This window comes from Micropterus dolomieu, linkage group LG18, assembly GCF_021292245.1.
Source record: "Micropterus dolomieu isolate WLL.071019.BEF.003 ecotype Adirondacks linkage group LG18, ASM2129224v1, whole genome shotgun sequence".
NCBI lineage: Eukaryota > Metazoa > Chordata > Actinopteri > Centrarchiformes > Centrarchidae > Micropterus > Micropterus dolomieu.
The window spans coordinates 7163702-7179257 of record NC_060167.1 but is presented as its reverse complement, the minus strand read 5'-3'; the positions used below and the strand labels follow the sequence as shown (position 1 = coordinate 7179257).

Sequence of the window (15556 nt, the reverse complement as noted above, 5' to 3'; positions counted from 1 at the left end):
CAAATGAGAGTGTCCTCCAGCCCACTTGATATAATACCTACAAAATTTTTACTGAAAGTAATAGATTCTGTTGGGCCCCATTTGATCTCTGTTTTCAACAGCTCCCTATCTACTGGTTGTGTCCCTGATTATTTTAAAACGGCTTGCGTGAACCCACTTTTAAAGAAACCTGGTTTAGATCCCTCCCTCCCTCAAAATTTTAGACCAATTTCAAAACTGCCTTTTATTGCAAAGATTTTAGAAAGAATTGTGTCCAAACAGCTGCTCACTGTACTGGAAAATAACAAATTATTTGAAAAGTTTCAGTCTGGTTTTAGGAAGTACCACAGCACTGAGACTGCCCTGCTTAAAGTCACCAATGACCTTTTAATGTCTGCTGATGAAGGCATGTGCTCAGTCCTGGTACTCCTGGACCTTAGCGCTGCTTTTGACACCATTGATCACAACATCATGTTAGACAGACTGAGGCACTAGGTGGGGATCTCTGGTACTGCCCTAGAATGGTTTTCATCCTACCTGTCAAATAGGAAGTTTTGCGTGTCTGTAAACAACTATGTCTCCTCATTCTGTCCAGTTAAATATGGTGTGCCTCAGGGGTCGGTCTTAGGACCCATTTGGTTTTCCTTGTATCTGCTTCCCCTTGGACATATTATCCATAAACATGGTATTTCTTTTAATATTTATGCTGATGACACACAAATATACTTGCCCGTCAGATCCACAGGCCCTGGAATGCTGAGTTCACTTAACAACTGCCTTTGTGAAGTTAAAAATTGGATGTCAAATAATTTCCTCCAGCTGAACTCAGACAAAACAGAAATCCTGGTCATCGGGTCCCAGCAGATGGCAAAACAAATACTGCCATCTGCTAGTATCCTAGTAAATCATATTAAGCCTGTTGCAAAGAACCTTGGTGTCTGGTTTGATAGTAATTTAAATTTTGAGCAGCACACCATAAAGCTTGTTCAATTATGTTTTTATCAACTTAGAAATATAGCAAAAATTTGATCTATGTTAACTTTTAAGGACACCGAGACCGTTTTACACGCCTTCATCTCATCACGCCTGGATTATTGCGACAGCCTTTTTTTTCCACTTGTTTAACCCAAAAATCTATTGATCGACTCCAGACTGTCCAGAACTCAGCTGCTAGGCTTTTAACCAGAACAAAGAAATATGACCACATTACTCCTATTTTAGCTTCATTACACTGGCTCCCAGTATGCTTTAGAATTGACTTTAAAATTTTATTGATCACTTTTAAAGCTCTTCATGGCCTCTCACCTTGTTATATTTCTGACCTTTTAGTCCCATACACACCAGCACGTACCTTGAGATCCTCGGACTGAGGTCTGTTGTCTGTTCCAGAGTCTTGACTGAAAACTAAAGGGGACAGAGCGTTTGCTGTCAGGGCCCCGAGGCTCTGGAACAGCCTGCCCGAGGAAATCAGGTCAGCTGAGTCAGTGAACTCTTTTAAGTCCCTTCTTAAAACATACTTTTATAGGAGAGCCTTTCCCGATCTTATTTGACTTTATTTTATCCCTTTTTATTTTATTCTATTTTACTTATTTTATATTTATCTTAAACATGTATTTTAGTATTGCCAATGTTTTCTTGCTTTTATCTTGTATTGTTTTTGTATTATTGTTTTTGGGGTATTATTGTCTTTACACTTGTTAAAGCACTTTGTAACTTGTTTTTGAAAGGTGCTCTACAAATAAAGATTATTATTATTATTATTATTATTGTATAGTTGTTTAAATGTTGCTCTTAAAATGTAGGTATGAGACCAGATATTCCATATTTATAAATGTTTATTTCTTGCACCTTGTCACTAAAGCAAATTTCTTGCACATGTAAAAACTGCTTGGCTGATTCAGATTCTGATTTCTGGCCTGAAGCTGAGCACTGACTTTCCTCATAATCATTCTTCTTTAAGTCCAAAGACTGTGGTGGGGTCGAAATCTGGACTGGAAAATATCAAAAAAATTGTAGAAATACACTGGTTTGTATTAGTCCTGATCCACTGTTTCTTAAAAATGCATTTTCCTAATTAATCCTAAATTGCTGTAATTCAGAATACATTATTTCTTTTTTTTTTAATTCTCATAGTTTCAAAACATTAAAACAGTACTATAGTTAACACATCATGTTTCATTTGAGATTTAAACTCTTATTTAATTTTGTCCATGGTGCAGCAGCAAAGGATGACCCCAAATAAGGGAGGAAACCACGGAAGTACAGATGTAAATCAGATTTCTTACTTCCATTCAGATTTTATACACATGGCAAGCTGACAGGCCAATGTCGGCAGACTAACTGAACAGCTGACTGAATGATTGACAGTACAGTACAGCTGACAGTACTGTCAACTGGCACTGTGGGCTGAAATAGTAGAAAATATGTTGTAAAATGGCTCAACAGCTTCCTCTAGTGGAGGTGACTTGGCAACACACCATCAATCTTTAGATGTAATTTCCCACAAAGAGCTATTATACATATATATTATACCTTCTCTCCACATATGTTTCAAATGTATTGATATCTGACTGTATTAAAGATCAAAGGGCCTTTTATACATCTTTAACAGGGTAGTTTACAAAGTGGGTGACATTTTTTTTTCTTTATAATAACTTTAAAGACACTCCCTTTTCCCCCTCTGTTCTTGTTTCAGATATCAACATGGCAGGAGAACCGAAGCCAAGAGCCAAAGGCCTGAAGCGATCAGCAGCTTCTCTATACAGGTGTGCACCATTTATTGGACTGATTGTTTGATTGATCAGGCCGTCACTCGGTCTGTCACTAACATTTCTAGGCAGATCTTGTTGTGTTTCAGGACTTATACACAAGCACAGAATCTACATTAGAAGGCCAACAAGAAAGTTTTATACCTACAGTTATATGTTTACCACAAAACACATCATATGCATAACGCTCATATGGGACTGACAGCTAAACAACTTTAATTGAAGAGGGTCAAGGCTTTTAAACTGCCTACACTGGATAACAACACCCTGGAGAAGGTGGAGGCTGAGGCCTGTAAGTGTTTAATTAACAACATCGTCAAAGTCTCAGGCTTCTATTTTCAGCAACTCAGCCCAGTTAAAGATTGCTTAACTTTTTTAGTTTTCAAACTTAAAAGTTTTATTGTAGCAGGACAGTATTTAATTTTTTTTCTTTCCAGTACAAAACCATACAAGACATGGCACTGTCTGTAAGTTGCATTTTTTTCCCCCATAGACACATTTGTTTAAATTAATTAATTTGTTTTATAAAAGTAATCAGTTTCAGAGTTTCCCTTTCCTTGAAAGGGGGTGGTGAGTCACGTTACCTTAAATAGCTGCTAAATCTGAGAAAAATTAATAAATCTCAGATTCAGTAGAGACTTGTCGTGTCATGTAATTGTTTGAATACTGTTACAGAAGCTTTTCATGCCTGTCAAAGGTGTTGTTTAAATGTTTAAAATAACATCAGCAATGGGCCTTACAAATAGTTCAAAACCTTTTCAATATAAAAGGAAGAAACAAGTGACATGCTCTTGTGTATTAAGTATGAGTTGCTTTTCCATATACTGTATTTAAAGGTGAAGAACAAAATTTTTGAAATATAATATGAAACACATTGTAACAGCAGTCACAAAGCACTAAAACAGAAAAAAAAAAAAACATCCATCACGTATCCCCAGTTTATATAGCTGTCATGGCTAACACATTAGCAAGCAATTGCATTTTTGAACGCCCATCATACAAAGAAACATTATCATGCCTTTGGAATAGTCAATTTCATGCTGCTTTTACTGATGCCGATGGGTCTTGATCTTGTGTCTTTATGTGACGAGTCGGGGAGTGAGAACGGGTTGGTAAAACAGTATCCTGCTGCCGCTGGAAAGGGGCTTGTACGGTGAAGTTACAGGCCGTAAAAACAAAACTATGATCTGTTTGATGATTCCTTCATGTGTTGTCACTATGAGTGGTCACTTACACATTTCAAAGTCATTTGATTCAATTTTATAAATGTTAATATTAAAAATATGATTAGTCACATTTTAGAATAGGGTAGCATTTTACATAGTTTACAGCTACATAGTGCCAAAATGATTGTTGTTTGGTTGAAGAACCTCTGAATTCGTTGTTTCCCCCCAAACCTACATTCTTGTTTGCACGTAATTAGCATATCCATGGCATGTGTGCTAAAAGTTAATGCGTGCTAACAGCAGTTGTGTCAGTAAATGGTAAATGTACTGCACATCACTCTCAAGAATTCATTTTCTGTTGCTAGGTTCTCTTTAGTCTGTCTCTTGGGGTGAGATGAACTATATTGTGGTTTCTTTGTCTCTCCCACACAGTTTGTAATTATTGCCTTCTTTGTGCATCTTTATTTCTTTTATTTGTAGTCGCAACTTTAAACAAAGAGCTTTTGTTCCCATGTGCATTTTAAATGTGGTCTTATGTTCATGTTATGAAAAGCATTGTATGACATTTGTTTTGTACAGTCACTATATTCCATTGTGCTTTTCCCCCAGTGGCTATGAGTTTGACTACGATTACTACAGAGAAGACTTCTATGATAGGTAAGAGGAAGGATGGTACATGGGGTTCTTCCAGCATTCTTCTCCCTGTTAGAGCCAGCAGCACTGTATTCAGAGTTTGAACACATGGACTCTTGGCTCTGGTGTTACCAGCTATCTGCAGAAGGTTAATCATGTTAACCTCTCAGAAATCTGTGGTAGAATGTTGTTTGGCAGCCCAATGTGAGTTAAACATATCTTATTTGAGCTATAACAATGGTGTAAATATGGCAGTTAAAGCACTTTATTGGATTGCTTTTATAGTACACAGAATTTTTTATTTTTTTATTTTACCTTTATTTAACCAGAAAGAAAACTCATTGAGATTAAAAATCTCTTTTCCAAGAGCGTCCTGGCCAAGACAGGCAGCAGCACAATTAACACGGTTGCATACATTAAAACATATAACATAAACGTAAAACAAATAAAAATTTATGATGGGAATAATTAGAGTTACAAGGTCATAAAATATCTAAATTTCATATAAATTTACCACAAGTGATAAACAACAAGGATCGTCCGAGTAATCATTCATAACATCTACAGCCAGTGTGTACAGCCTCCATGTCATTTAAAAGTACTTTAAAAGCAACCAGTGAAACCGGCTCCTGAAGATTCAGGACATTTTGCAGCTGATTCCAAGCGCAGGGGGCCGCATACTTAAACGCCCCTCTTCCTAATTCAGTCCGGACTTGAGGGACAGATAGAGTGTGTGTGTGTGTGTATATATATATATATGACTATGTGTTGTCAATATGTACATGGAACAAAGAAAGAAATGTGAAGAGCATCTTCAGCAATAATCAATAACATGATTGTTCTGATGCTAGCAAACAATAAGAATTCAGTTTAGCAAGATTTATTTAGACAGCAGCATGGAATGTAAATTACAAGATGGACAGATTTTTAGGAACTTTGGGCACCAGTTGTTGACCACTGTGTACTAAATTTTATGATAATGTTAGCGTGCATAAAGACACACTGTGATATTTACTTTGTTACTCGAGAAATGGTACAGGTTTTAATTTTATTGTAACTCTGTAATTTTTAAGTTCTACATGGGTTTGGTGAAATTTGTGTCATTTAAAATTGTACATGAGGTACATTTTTGTATGTTTATTGTTGTTAAATATGTATTTAGAATTTTTTGTTTTATGTTTTCTGTCGATAGTCATCATAGCGCACCACTGTATTTAGTTTTCATTGTATTTTTCCATGTCCTCCAGAACAACTCATAGAGGCAGTTTTTCATCTGGCACCACTGTTGGCAGGATGACATAATTTGTCTGGGACCTTCAAAACCATTGAAAAATAAATCACTTTTAGGATGTGACATCTCTACTTAGTCAAGGTTTGGGAAAGATCATGGTTTAGGTTGAAATGACAACTTTGTTAAGGTTAGAAACAACTGATGCTATCTTCTGGGGAGGACAGTCCTTAATCTGGATATGTAATCATAACTAAAATATTGTTTCATTCAACATGTTCATTCACCTGGAAACTACCAGACCCGATCTGAAAAACTCAATCTGCATACTTACATTTTCTAACTAAAAATACCTGGCCAAATGGTATCCGAGAACAGTCAGACCTGTTCCAAAATAGAAATGATCCAAAACACAACCAACCCGAACAGACCCACATAGAAAGAGAACACCAACACTGGCAGCAGCATGGTGCTCCACTGATTAACTGAACACCCAAGGTTGGAAAAACTAGTGACACATGTCATTTTCCCTGCACTTCACAGTTCACACTCTCCGCCTGCGTCAAAAATTTTTTTTTTCCTGTAATGACAATGACACAGTATGTGATCAGAGCTGATACAGAGTCAGCATGGATCGACTTAGGAGTTGGACATGTTGTCAGACAGATGTCAGACATGATCCAAGTGGACTAAATATAATTAACCTTCTGCGTTATGTCTCAGTTATTAGCACCCAAATGAACCTGTGAACACCTATTGGAAACAAAGCACGTGTCAACAACTAAACAATAACCTTAATAAACATGATGGATTTGAGATATGTTACCCACTTTGGAGGATTTCAAATCCTTACAGTTATCAGATAGTAGGAGATCGTATTTATGACAGCAGCAAGTGATAGTTGATGATGTTTGATAGTGACACAATAGGACGGTTAACAGTGTCATCGCTATAAGATTTACAAGATTGTAGACAAGATCTTTCAACCAGGGGATTAACTGCCTAAGGTGGGATTTTTTTTTTCTCCCTGTACCTCCATCCATCGATTATCTACCACTTATCCAGGATCGGGTCGCAGTGGCAGCAGGCTAAGCAGGGTATTCCAGACGTCCCTCTCCCCAGAAATGATTTCAACCTTTTCCTGGGTGATCCCAAGGCGTTTCCAGGCCAGATGAGATATGTAATCCCTCCGGCAAATTCTGGTTCTACCCAGCGGTCTCCTGCCAGTTAGATGTGTCTGGAAAACTTCCATAGGAAGACGCCAATGAGACATCTCAATCAGATGCCCGAACCACCTCAACTGGCTCCTTTTGACGCGAAAGAGCAGCGGCTCTACTCCAGGCTCCCTCTGGATGTCTGAGCTCCTCATCCCTCCAAGGCTGAGCTCAGCTACCCTATGAAGAAGGAGAAACATTTTTCAAACGCTTTTATCCACAATTTCTTTCTTTCTGTCAAGTTGGATCATAGATCGACTGGTAAATCGAGAGCTTTGCCTTCCAGCTCAGCTCCCTCTTCACTACGCCTGGTACAATGCCCACATTAATGCTGATGCCTCACCAATCTGCCTGTCCATTTCATGCTCCCTATACCTGCCTCTTGATAAAGCCAACCTGAGGAACATCTGGTGAAATTCAGCTCATTTACATTGACCTCTGCAGTCAGATCACAGTGTGGTAACTATTACTGCTCTGACAAGACCCATTGAAAGTCATCATCAAAGGTCTAACTGTTGTGAGGTTAAAAAGAAAAAGATGCATCTGTAGTCCTGGCATTCCTTGTTTCTCAACTGATTTCCATGAGAGTTTCAGGGCTTTGAAACTGAATCTTTATTTCCTAATGTAGAAAAATACATGAGAACTATTTTTTTCTTTTTTAATTGTACGTACTGAGCAGGACAGAAAGTAAAGATGGCCAGCCAAGTTGAATCTGTGTTGATGCATCCAGATAATCCCAGATGTCAGTATCTGTCTCCGATCTAAGGAAGACATCTTTGCATTTACCCTGAGAAAAAATAAAACAATCCAAGATTATTCAGTGTCATTATGTGCAGAGATGTTGAAACTTTTGTTGTGCAGAGGTTTTGTGTTTCACAAAAGATGGTCATACTTGTGGGAGAAGAATAACTCTCCCAAAGCCTCTTTTGACTCCTGTCAAAACGCATCAAGCTCTGTCTGTCTTGAAATAATACAGCCTAATGCAGTGAAGAAGGATAATCAAGGTTTTACCACCTCCCGGGGAGAGGAGGAACAGTTGTGTCTGTTCTCTGAATTATACATTACCTTTCCAGTTGCCTGGGCTTATTCAGAACAATGAGGGAACAGACAGAAAGTTGTCATTCTCATGGGTGTTGTTGAATACACGGCGTGTCCTTTGGATCTAACATGGTGCATTCCAGTCCTGGAATGCTTCCTTGAACCACTATGATCCCTTTCTGTCGCTGCTTGGACTGCTGCTATGGAATTCCTACTGAGACTTGGATTCCTAAATTTCAGAAAACATCAGAGTGGTGATAATACCAAGTTATAAAATTAGATTTTTTACATTTTGATTTAACTTGTAGCAGCGAAAGTAGCTTCTATGTATGATGGTGATGCTTTTTATTCTACATGGACCATTCCTGCTAGCAGGAGTAACTCCCTGCTTGCACACTTGATGTGAAATACTGGGAAGACAAGGGCTTGTTTTTAGTGCTAGTGCTGGGACCTAACACATGGTGAGCTTGCGCAATATATCGATTAATTCGTCATTCTATTAATCCATTTGTTGTCCCACTGTTCCTCCAACACAGATCAGATTTTCGACTCATACATGGAGCTCCGAAGACGTTGTCAGACCCAAAATCTTTGATTTACGTTTTCAAGACCCCCCAGACATGAACCACGTCAGTTTGGAAGCAAATAACCAACTAGCAACTGTCGTAGTCTGACGGTTCTCATTAAATTGTCTAAAATGGAGACAAAGACAGCAGAAATAACAACCAAGTCTCTGGAGCATATTCAGCAGTCTGAAACAAAATAGTCACATTTTACGACAAAGCAAAAAGAGCAGAACCACATAGTAGTCCATATGTTGTGTGTGTGTGTGTGTGTGTGTGTGTGTGTGTGTGTATATATATATATATATATATATATATATATATTAAATAAATGAGAGAGAGAGAGATCTATAGATATCTATATACATATTTATCTTTAACTTCTGTCAATCCTTCTGCCTGTCTTTTTACTTTTCGCTTTTCTTAAATTGTGTACATCAAAACCAGCCTGACCTGATATGATTTGAGGATAAAGTTTATTGATCTCCTGAAGGATGATCTGCAGTAAATATGGGGATTAAAGACCTAGGTCTCTGGTTATTCGCTTTGCGAAACAGAACAGTTTTTTCCAAAGGGTGGAATTTAAATGTTCGGATTACACAATAAGAATTACCATTACTTCTTTTTACCCCTGTGGATCTGTTTGGGGAGTAAAGCACCTTGCCATCTGGTTATCTGTGTTGATTATCAGACCTACAGTTTTATGACTATATGTAACAATCTGAGTTGATCTAGAATCTCTGGGGGGACCTTGTTTGTGCTAGTTAACTCAAAAACAGACGCTAAGAGTTGCTTCTTGTCCCAAAAGGTTAAAACACAGTTTGGACCATATCTCATAGACATTGATGTAAGTCAAAAGAAGGTCAGTATTGTCAGAATGGTTAAATTAAATTACTATTTTACACACAGGTCTCCCAAAATGTTGTCAACTTTTATGACCTAAGTTGAATTTTCAACCAACGTGTTCCAATGTGTTTTCTACTGGGAATGGATTAAGTTTTTATTGGAGCACAAGTTTTTTATTAGCTATGACCAAATGCACTTGCATCTGGGGTTCACAATTTTATTTCTTTTTTAATGTTTGGGAAAAGTGGAATAGTTCTTTGCCCACCTACCAACAAAGCACTGGCCCACATGTTGAGTAAGTCATAGTGTGATTTTATTAACCCAAACAATGCTGTTTCCCAAACCTTAAACAAGGGGATGCTGTACCTAAATCTATCCATAGTGCCATCATATTCAGAAACCACTTATATATGTCATTCTGGAGGGTGTGGATCAATGATGTATTGTGTCATATTGTAATTTGAAGAACTTTTTAGATAATCCGTTCACTTTGACCTGTTTTCCAACTGAGTTGATATAATTTGTTATTGTCATTCATGCTTCCTTATGAATGGCTGATAGCCACATATGGCACTGATGCCAAGGATTGAATTGACTGAATTGCTGGAGAAAAAAATAACATTAATGTACTATTGATTTAAATCCACAGTGGTTGGTGTTTTGTTTAAAACTACTACATGAAAAACATGATTTTCCTCAGTAAGGGTCAGCTGTTTTTTTAACGTTACACAACTATTTATCCTTATAAAGACAGTAACACAGAGCAGCCTTGTGGTTTCCACTTTATAACTTTGTCTTTGTCAGCTTCTCTCTAATATTTGAGTGGGAAGAGGGAATCTGCATTGCATGGCTAATATTCTTTTGCTTGACCTCCACATTAAAAAAGTGACGACATCTGTACAAGATTCTACAGCCAAGGAAAATACTCAAAATAAAGACAGATTGTCTGTTACTGTCAAAAGCAAGAACTGTATGGCTGATGTGTTAACTGCAGCTGTGAGCAGCAGTAAGGTCAAACAACCTGAAGAAAGAAAGACAGAAAGGAAGAAATGACTGTTGATGGCCAACAATTCAGAGAATCAAAGACATTTTTTTCTGGTGTCCAAAGGCTCAGCTTTATTGTCATATACTATATGTTGCACAATAATATGCACTTGTAGCGCCCTCCATGCTACATACATAGAAAATGTATAAACAAATATTACAATATGTACAATATGTTGAAATGAGAATGAAAAAAGTAGTGCAAAGGTAATGTTATATTAATGTGCATAAGAAGACCAACATAACAGAATGTTGTGCAAAGGCAGGCTTGGATGTTCTATTGATGTGTTGGAGAACCAGTTACTCAAAGCACTTCATCAGAAAGCAGGGCGGAAATTGATAAGTCTAGACAGTGCAGACTTTTTGGGTACAGGGATGATGGTTGCTGTCTTGAAGCATGTGGGAACACAGGGATATGTTAAAAATGTCAGTAATGACATAGGCTAGCTGGTAGGCAAAAGTTTTTAGTACTAGTGTTATCAGGCCCAGTAGCTGTACCCATATTTACTCTCAGCAGGAGTCTCCTCACATCTGCTGTGGATACTGAGAGTGGTCGACTAGAGATGGGGCAGACTTGGCAGCTGAGTCTATGAGAAGATCAAAGCAAGCACAAAAGGGTTTAAGCTCACCTGGTAAAACTCCTGCTTTTGTAGCCTGTGATGACCTGGATCACCTGCCACATGGTTATAGTGTTTGTGTTGAGTTCTCTCTTTAGTCTCTCCTGATTCATCAGCTTCGCCTCCTTGATGTCAGCTTTCGGTCTTGCTTTAGTAGTGTATGCTTCTTTGTCAGCTGACTAACAGACTAAAAGCACTCACCTCTCCATTCGTCCAGGCGTTCTGATTAGGGAATGATGTTATTGTCTTTCTGATGCCCACATTATTAACACATTTACTGATGTATGATGCATATTCCTCTAATTTGGTGTGATTCTCTTGAGTGGCGTTCTCTCTGAACATGTTTGCTTCATCTGTCCTCAAAACTGTTTTCTCTGATTCATTTTAATCAATTGGGTGTAAATTGGCAAGCGACGCAGAGAAATGTGTTGTGATTATCCAAAATAGGGGCAGGGGAGTGCTTTATAGGTGACAGGAATGTGTTGGAACATGGGCTAGGGTCTTGTTACCTGTGGTGGGGGTGAGGACATGCTGGTGAAATTTTGGTAAAACAGTTCTGAGGTCTGTTTGGTTAAAATTGCCAGCAACAATAAAACATCTGTGAGCTTGTAAGTGGGATGTTGACGGACAAAATGTACCACAATGGAAAACACAATTGAAATACCGGAGGTACTTGCAAAATAAAATAAAATGGATGGCGGTACAGAAGCTCTGAAAAAAAAATTTAACTAATAAATCCTAATTTTAATTCACTATGAGAAGTTTCCGAATATGAAATTGGAAATTGCTTTCCAATGTTTGATTTCTGTAGTTGAATGCTTTGTATTTTTTCCTGCTAGATCAAGACAATGTAATGTAGATATATTTCTTGTATACAACTGCCAAAATACCACACTGTAAGCATCCGTACTGTGTGCGTGTGTGTGTGTGTACGTACGTACTGCAAAAGCACAGAGATAAAGAGATTTTCTGTGTCATTATGTTTGGTGCTGATTGCACTTGGTTAAGGTTAGGGAAAGATCATGTTCTTGGTTTAATACAGAAAAAGGCAACAGTGACTTCAAACATGAGACACATGAACAGTTTATTTAAATTTAACCAAAACCCCAATCTTAACTAACCTTTACCAAGGCGCTTTCGTTGCCTAAACCCACAGCTTCCATCTATGAACCCTAGACTTGTCAAAGCCCTGTACACTGTACACCCACCACAGTAACCAAGTACCAGCTGTGTCAGTTAATCAGTGCTTTACCAATTTCAGATCACTCACTGACATTATTTGACATTTCTATCCCTAATTCATTTAGTATGGGGAAAATGTTGCAGAAGACAAGGTTCTCTCGTTATATTAGCACTAGTGCTTTAAATGACCTTAACTTGAAACTACCACATGTGATGGATCCAGTTTTTAGCCAAGCCTTTTCAGTGAACTGTCTCACAGACAACTTTAATGGTGCACTCTGGGATTTTTTGGAGTGGGTGGCTCCAGCTAAGACACGGAAGTGTCCTCTATACCTTGGCCAAATGAGGAGTTACTGACTCTCAAAGCGTTGCAGAAAAGCTGAACCTCAGTGGCGCCATACTAAGCTTGAAGTTTCTTATCAGGCATGGCACGACAGTTTGACCATCTATCAGTCTAGGATGGCTACTGCAAAGGTAGCCTTTTATTCTAATGTGATTATGAATAATAAGCATAACCCTAGACTTTTATTTGACACTGTTGATAGACTTACACAGTGTCAGTAGCCAGTAAGTAGTACGGATTTGTCAGTGCATGATGTATTTTTATAAGAGAGTTAAGGACATCCGAACTAGAATACCCAAGCCAGATGTTGGGGGATTCAACTCAATTCAACTCAGCAAAAACTGAGATGATAGCTATTGGACCAGCAAGATTAGGTCATTTGTATGAAAACTTTACTCTATCCATTGATGATTCTGTCATTCATTGCAAGGATAGAGTAAAGAATTTTGGGGTCTTTTTTGATTGATGACTTTTTTTTTTATTTGAGTATCAAAGAGGTGACAAAAGTAGCCTTCTTTCATCTCCGAAGAATCGCAAATATTAGATCAGTGTTGGCACTTAAAGATGCTGAGGCCCTTATTCATGCCTTTGTTACATCTGTGATGTAGTGTTCTCTGGGCTGCCTAAGAAAAGTTTGTGAGGTCTGCCGATGGTCCAGAATGCTGCAGCACGGATTCTGACTGAATCATCTAAATACATGCATATAACTCCTGTGCTGGCCTCACTGCACTGGCTCCCTGTTCAGGTTAGAGCATATTTTTAAGGTTTTGTTGTTAACGTACCAAATAGTGAATGGCCTTGCACCATTATGTCTGTCTGATCTTTTGAATTCTTATGTGCCTACACTGTGGCTGCACTCCCATAGGACAGGACTTTGGATTGTACCACAGGTTAGGAAGAAAACGGTTGGTGAGCGAGCCTTTTTGTTTTGCGCACCAACATTAGGTTTTGAAATGAACGCTTAAGACCTATTTATTCGCTGCTGCGTATGAGTCTTAAATGTTTGTTTGTCTCTGATGTCTTTGTATAAGTGGTATTTACATTTTAATTATATTTTAAATGTATTCTTTTTGTGAAGCACTTTGATTGAAAACGCTCTATAAATAAAATTTATTGCTATTAATTTATTATCCATCCAATTACCTCTCTCCGACTTCGGTGCTAAAAAAGCTATAAATGCTTCAATCACTCAAAGGACTGAACATATTCCAGATAGTGATTATGTTTTCACCCACAACATAATTGGGAAAACAATTTAGTTATATTCTGAGACTTTCCAAATACATACTAAACTGTAAATATTTCCTATTGGTAAAATTTGTGGTCTTGGTGGGATTGAGTTTCCTCCAAAATGTTTTTGCTGTTGCAAATTAGTAATATATAGTTTAAATAGTACACAAACATAATTTATATTTTTGATCTCTGAAGTGATGAATAAAGGTCTTCAAAGTTTCAATTTAATTTCTTCTCAGGTCCTTCTTTTCATACTTACTTTCTTCTCTCCTGATTCAAAACTCCTGTCTTTATCCCCCCTTTTCTCACTCACTGCCTCTTTCATTTTCCCAAATGCCAACTCCTCCTCCCCTGACCACTTCTCCTATCCCAACTTTCCCCTTTCATTTCCTCCTCTCCTGTGCCCCCCACTCCTCTTTTTCCTTCTGTTCTGTCTTCTCTCCAACTGCCTTCTTCCCTCTCTCTTCAGGTTGTTTGAGTACCGTGGAAGAGTGTCTCCGGTCCCCCGGGTGGTGCCTGTCAAACGCCCACGTGTGGGGGTGCCTCTGGTACGACGAGTTAAAACACTGCCGGTCAAACTCCTGGCCCGTAACGCCTCTGTCCTCCCCACCAGCAACGGCAACAAACAGAGATGTGAGTTATCTGTCTGTCTGACTAAATCCTCCGTTCAAGTGAAATTCAGCTTGTGTTTTTCCTGAAAGGTAAATCCCTGGAAAACTTTCAAAATAACAAATCAACACCCCTGTATTTCTTTTCAGTCTATCGGAAACAAAAAATAGTTTTTCCTGCTACACCATAAATATACTGTACTTTTAATCAGTTGCAAGTTGAGACGCTATTTCATAATTGTAATATGATGGTCGCCATAAATGACATATTGTCTTCTCGTATTCTGTAAAACACAGAAATATATACAGTATATGAATGACGTTTGTATCTGTCATGCATAATGTACAACTATGCTCAGCCCACATGGGCTTATAAAACCTCATAAATTCAAATATAAGCCAGAACCAGAGTACACAGGTAATACATTTTCAAACAATGCTTTCAACCTACTTACTACTTTTGTTACGGGGTGTGGTGTGTGGACAGAGAGGACCCAAATGCAGCACTCTGAGGGAAGGAGGTTTATTGAGGGAAAAAGGGTGAGAGGGGCTGGAGTGGAGGGAGAGGAGGACGTCGGGGAAGCACAGGCAACCAAGGAGACAGGGGGCCAGGGAGCCGGGGAACACAGGGGCCGAGGAAGCGAGGAGAGGCGGGGGAATAGGGAGGACGCCGTGAGGGAAGTCCGAGGAGGAGTGGGCCAGTGGATGAGCCCAGCCGAACGGAGGACGAGGGTGAGTGTACCTGGGAGGGAAACAGACAGAGAGACAAGGTTAGGGAAGACAGCGACAAGGCACAGGGTAAATGTGAAAAAACAAGAAACATGGAAGCCTGAACACGGAAGTGGCACCGGGTATGGAGCAACGACGATCAAGCGAGGATGGTGTGGAGAACCGGGGTTGAAATACAGGCAGTCATGAGGTGATTACTGGCAGGTGTGGCAGGCTGATGAGATGCAGGTAGTTGGCTGGGCTCAGGGGCAGAGGGAGAGAGAGCACACACGGGAGAAAACACAGGGAGGCAGGCAGAGAACAGGAAACCAAGGAAAAAAAAAAAAACAGAAAAAGGAGAAAAAAAAAAAAAAAAAAAAAAAAAC

General features: G+C 38.8%; 1 protein-coding gene across 1 annotated transcript in view; it reads left to right on the top strand.

Annotated features, from left to right (window-relative positions):
• The window catches only part of raly (RALY heterogeneous nuclear ribonucleoprotein), a 109571-nt gene that overhangs the window by 92204 nt on the left and 1811 nt on the right, over positions 1-15556 (top strand). Inside the window, exons 3-5 of the mRNA XM_046029642.1 lie at positions 2675-2744; positions 4523-4570; positions 14324-14487. Of these exons, the coding sequence (XP_045885598.1) occupies positions 2675-2744; positions 4523-4570; positions 14324-14487 (282 nt within the window). The remainder of the gene's footprint in view (positions 1-2674; positions 2745-4522; positions 4571-14323; positions 14488-15556) is intronic.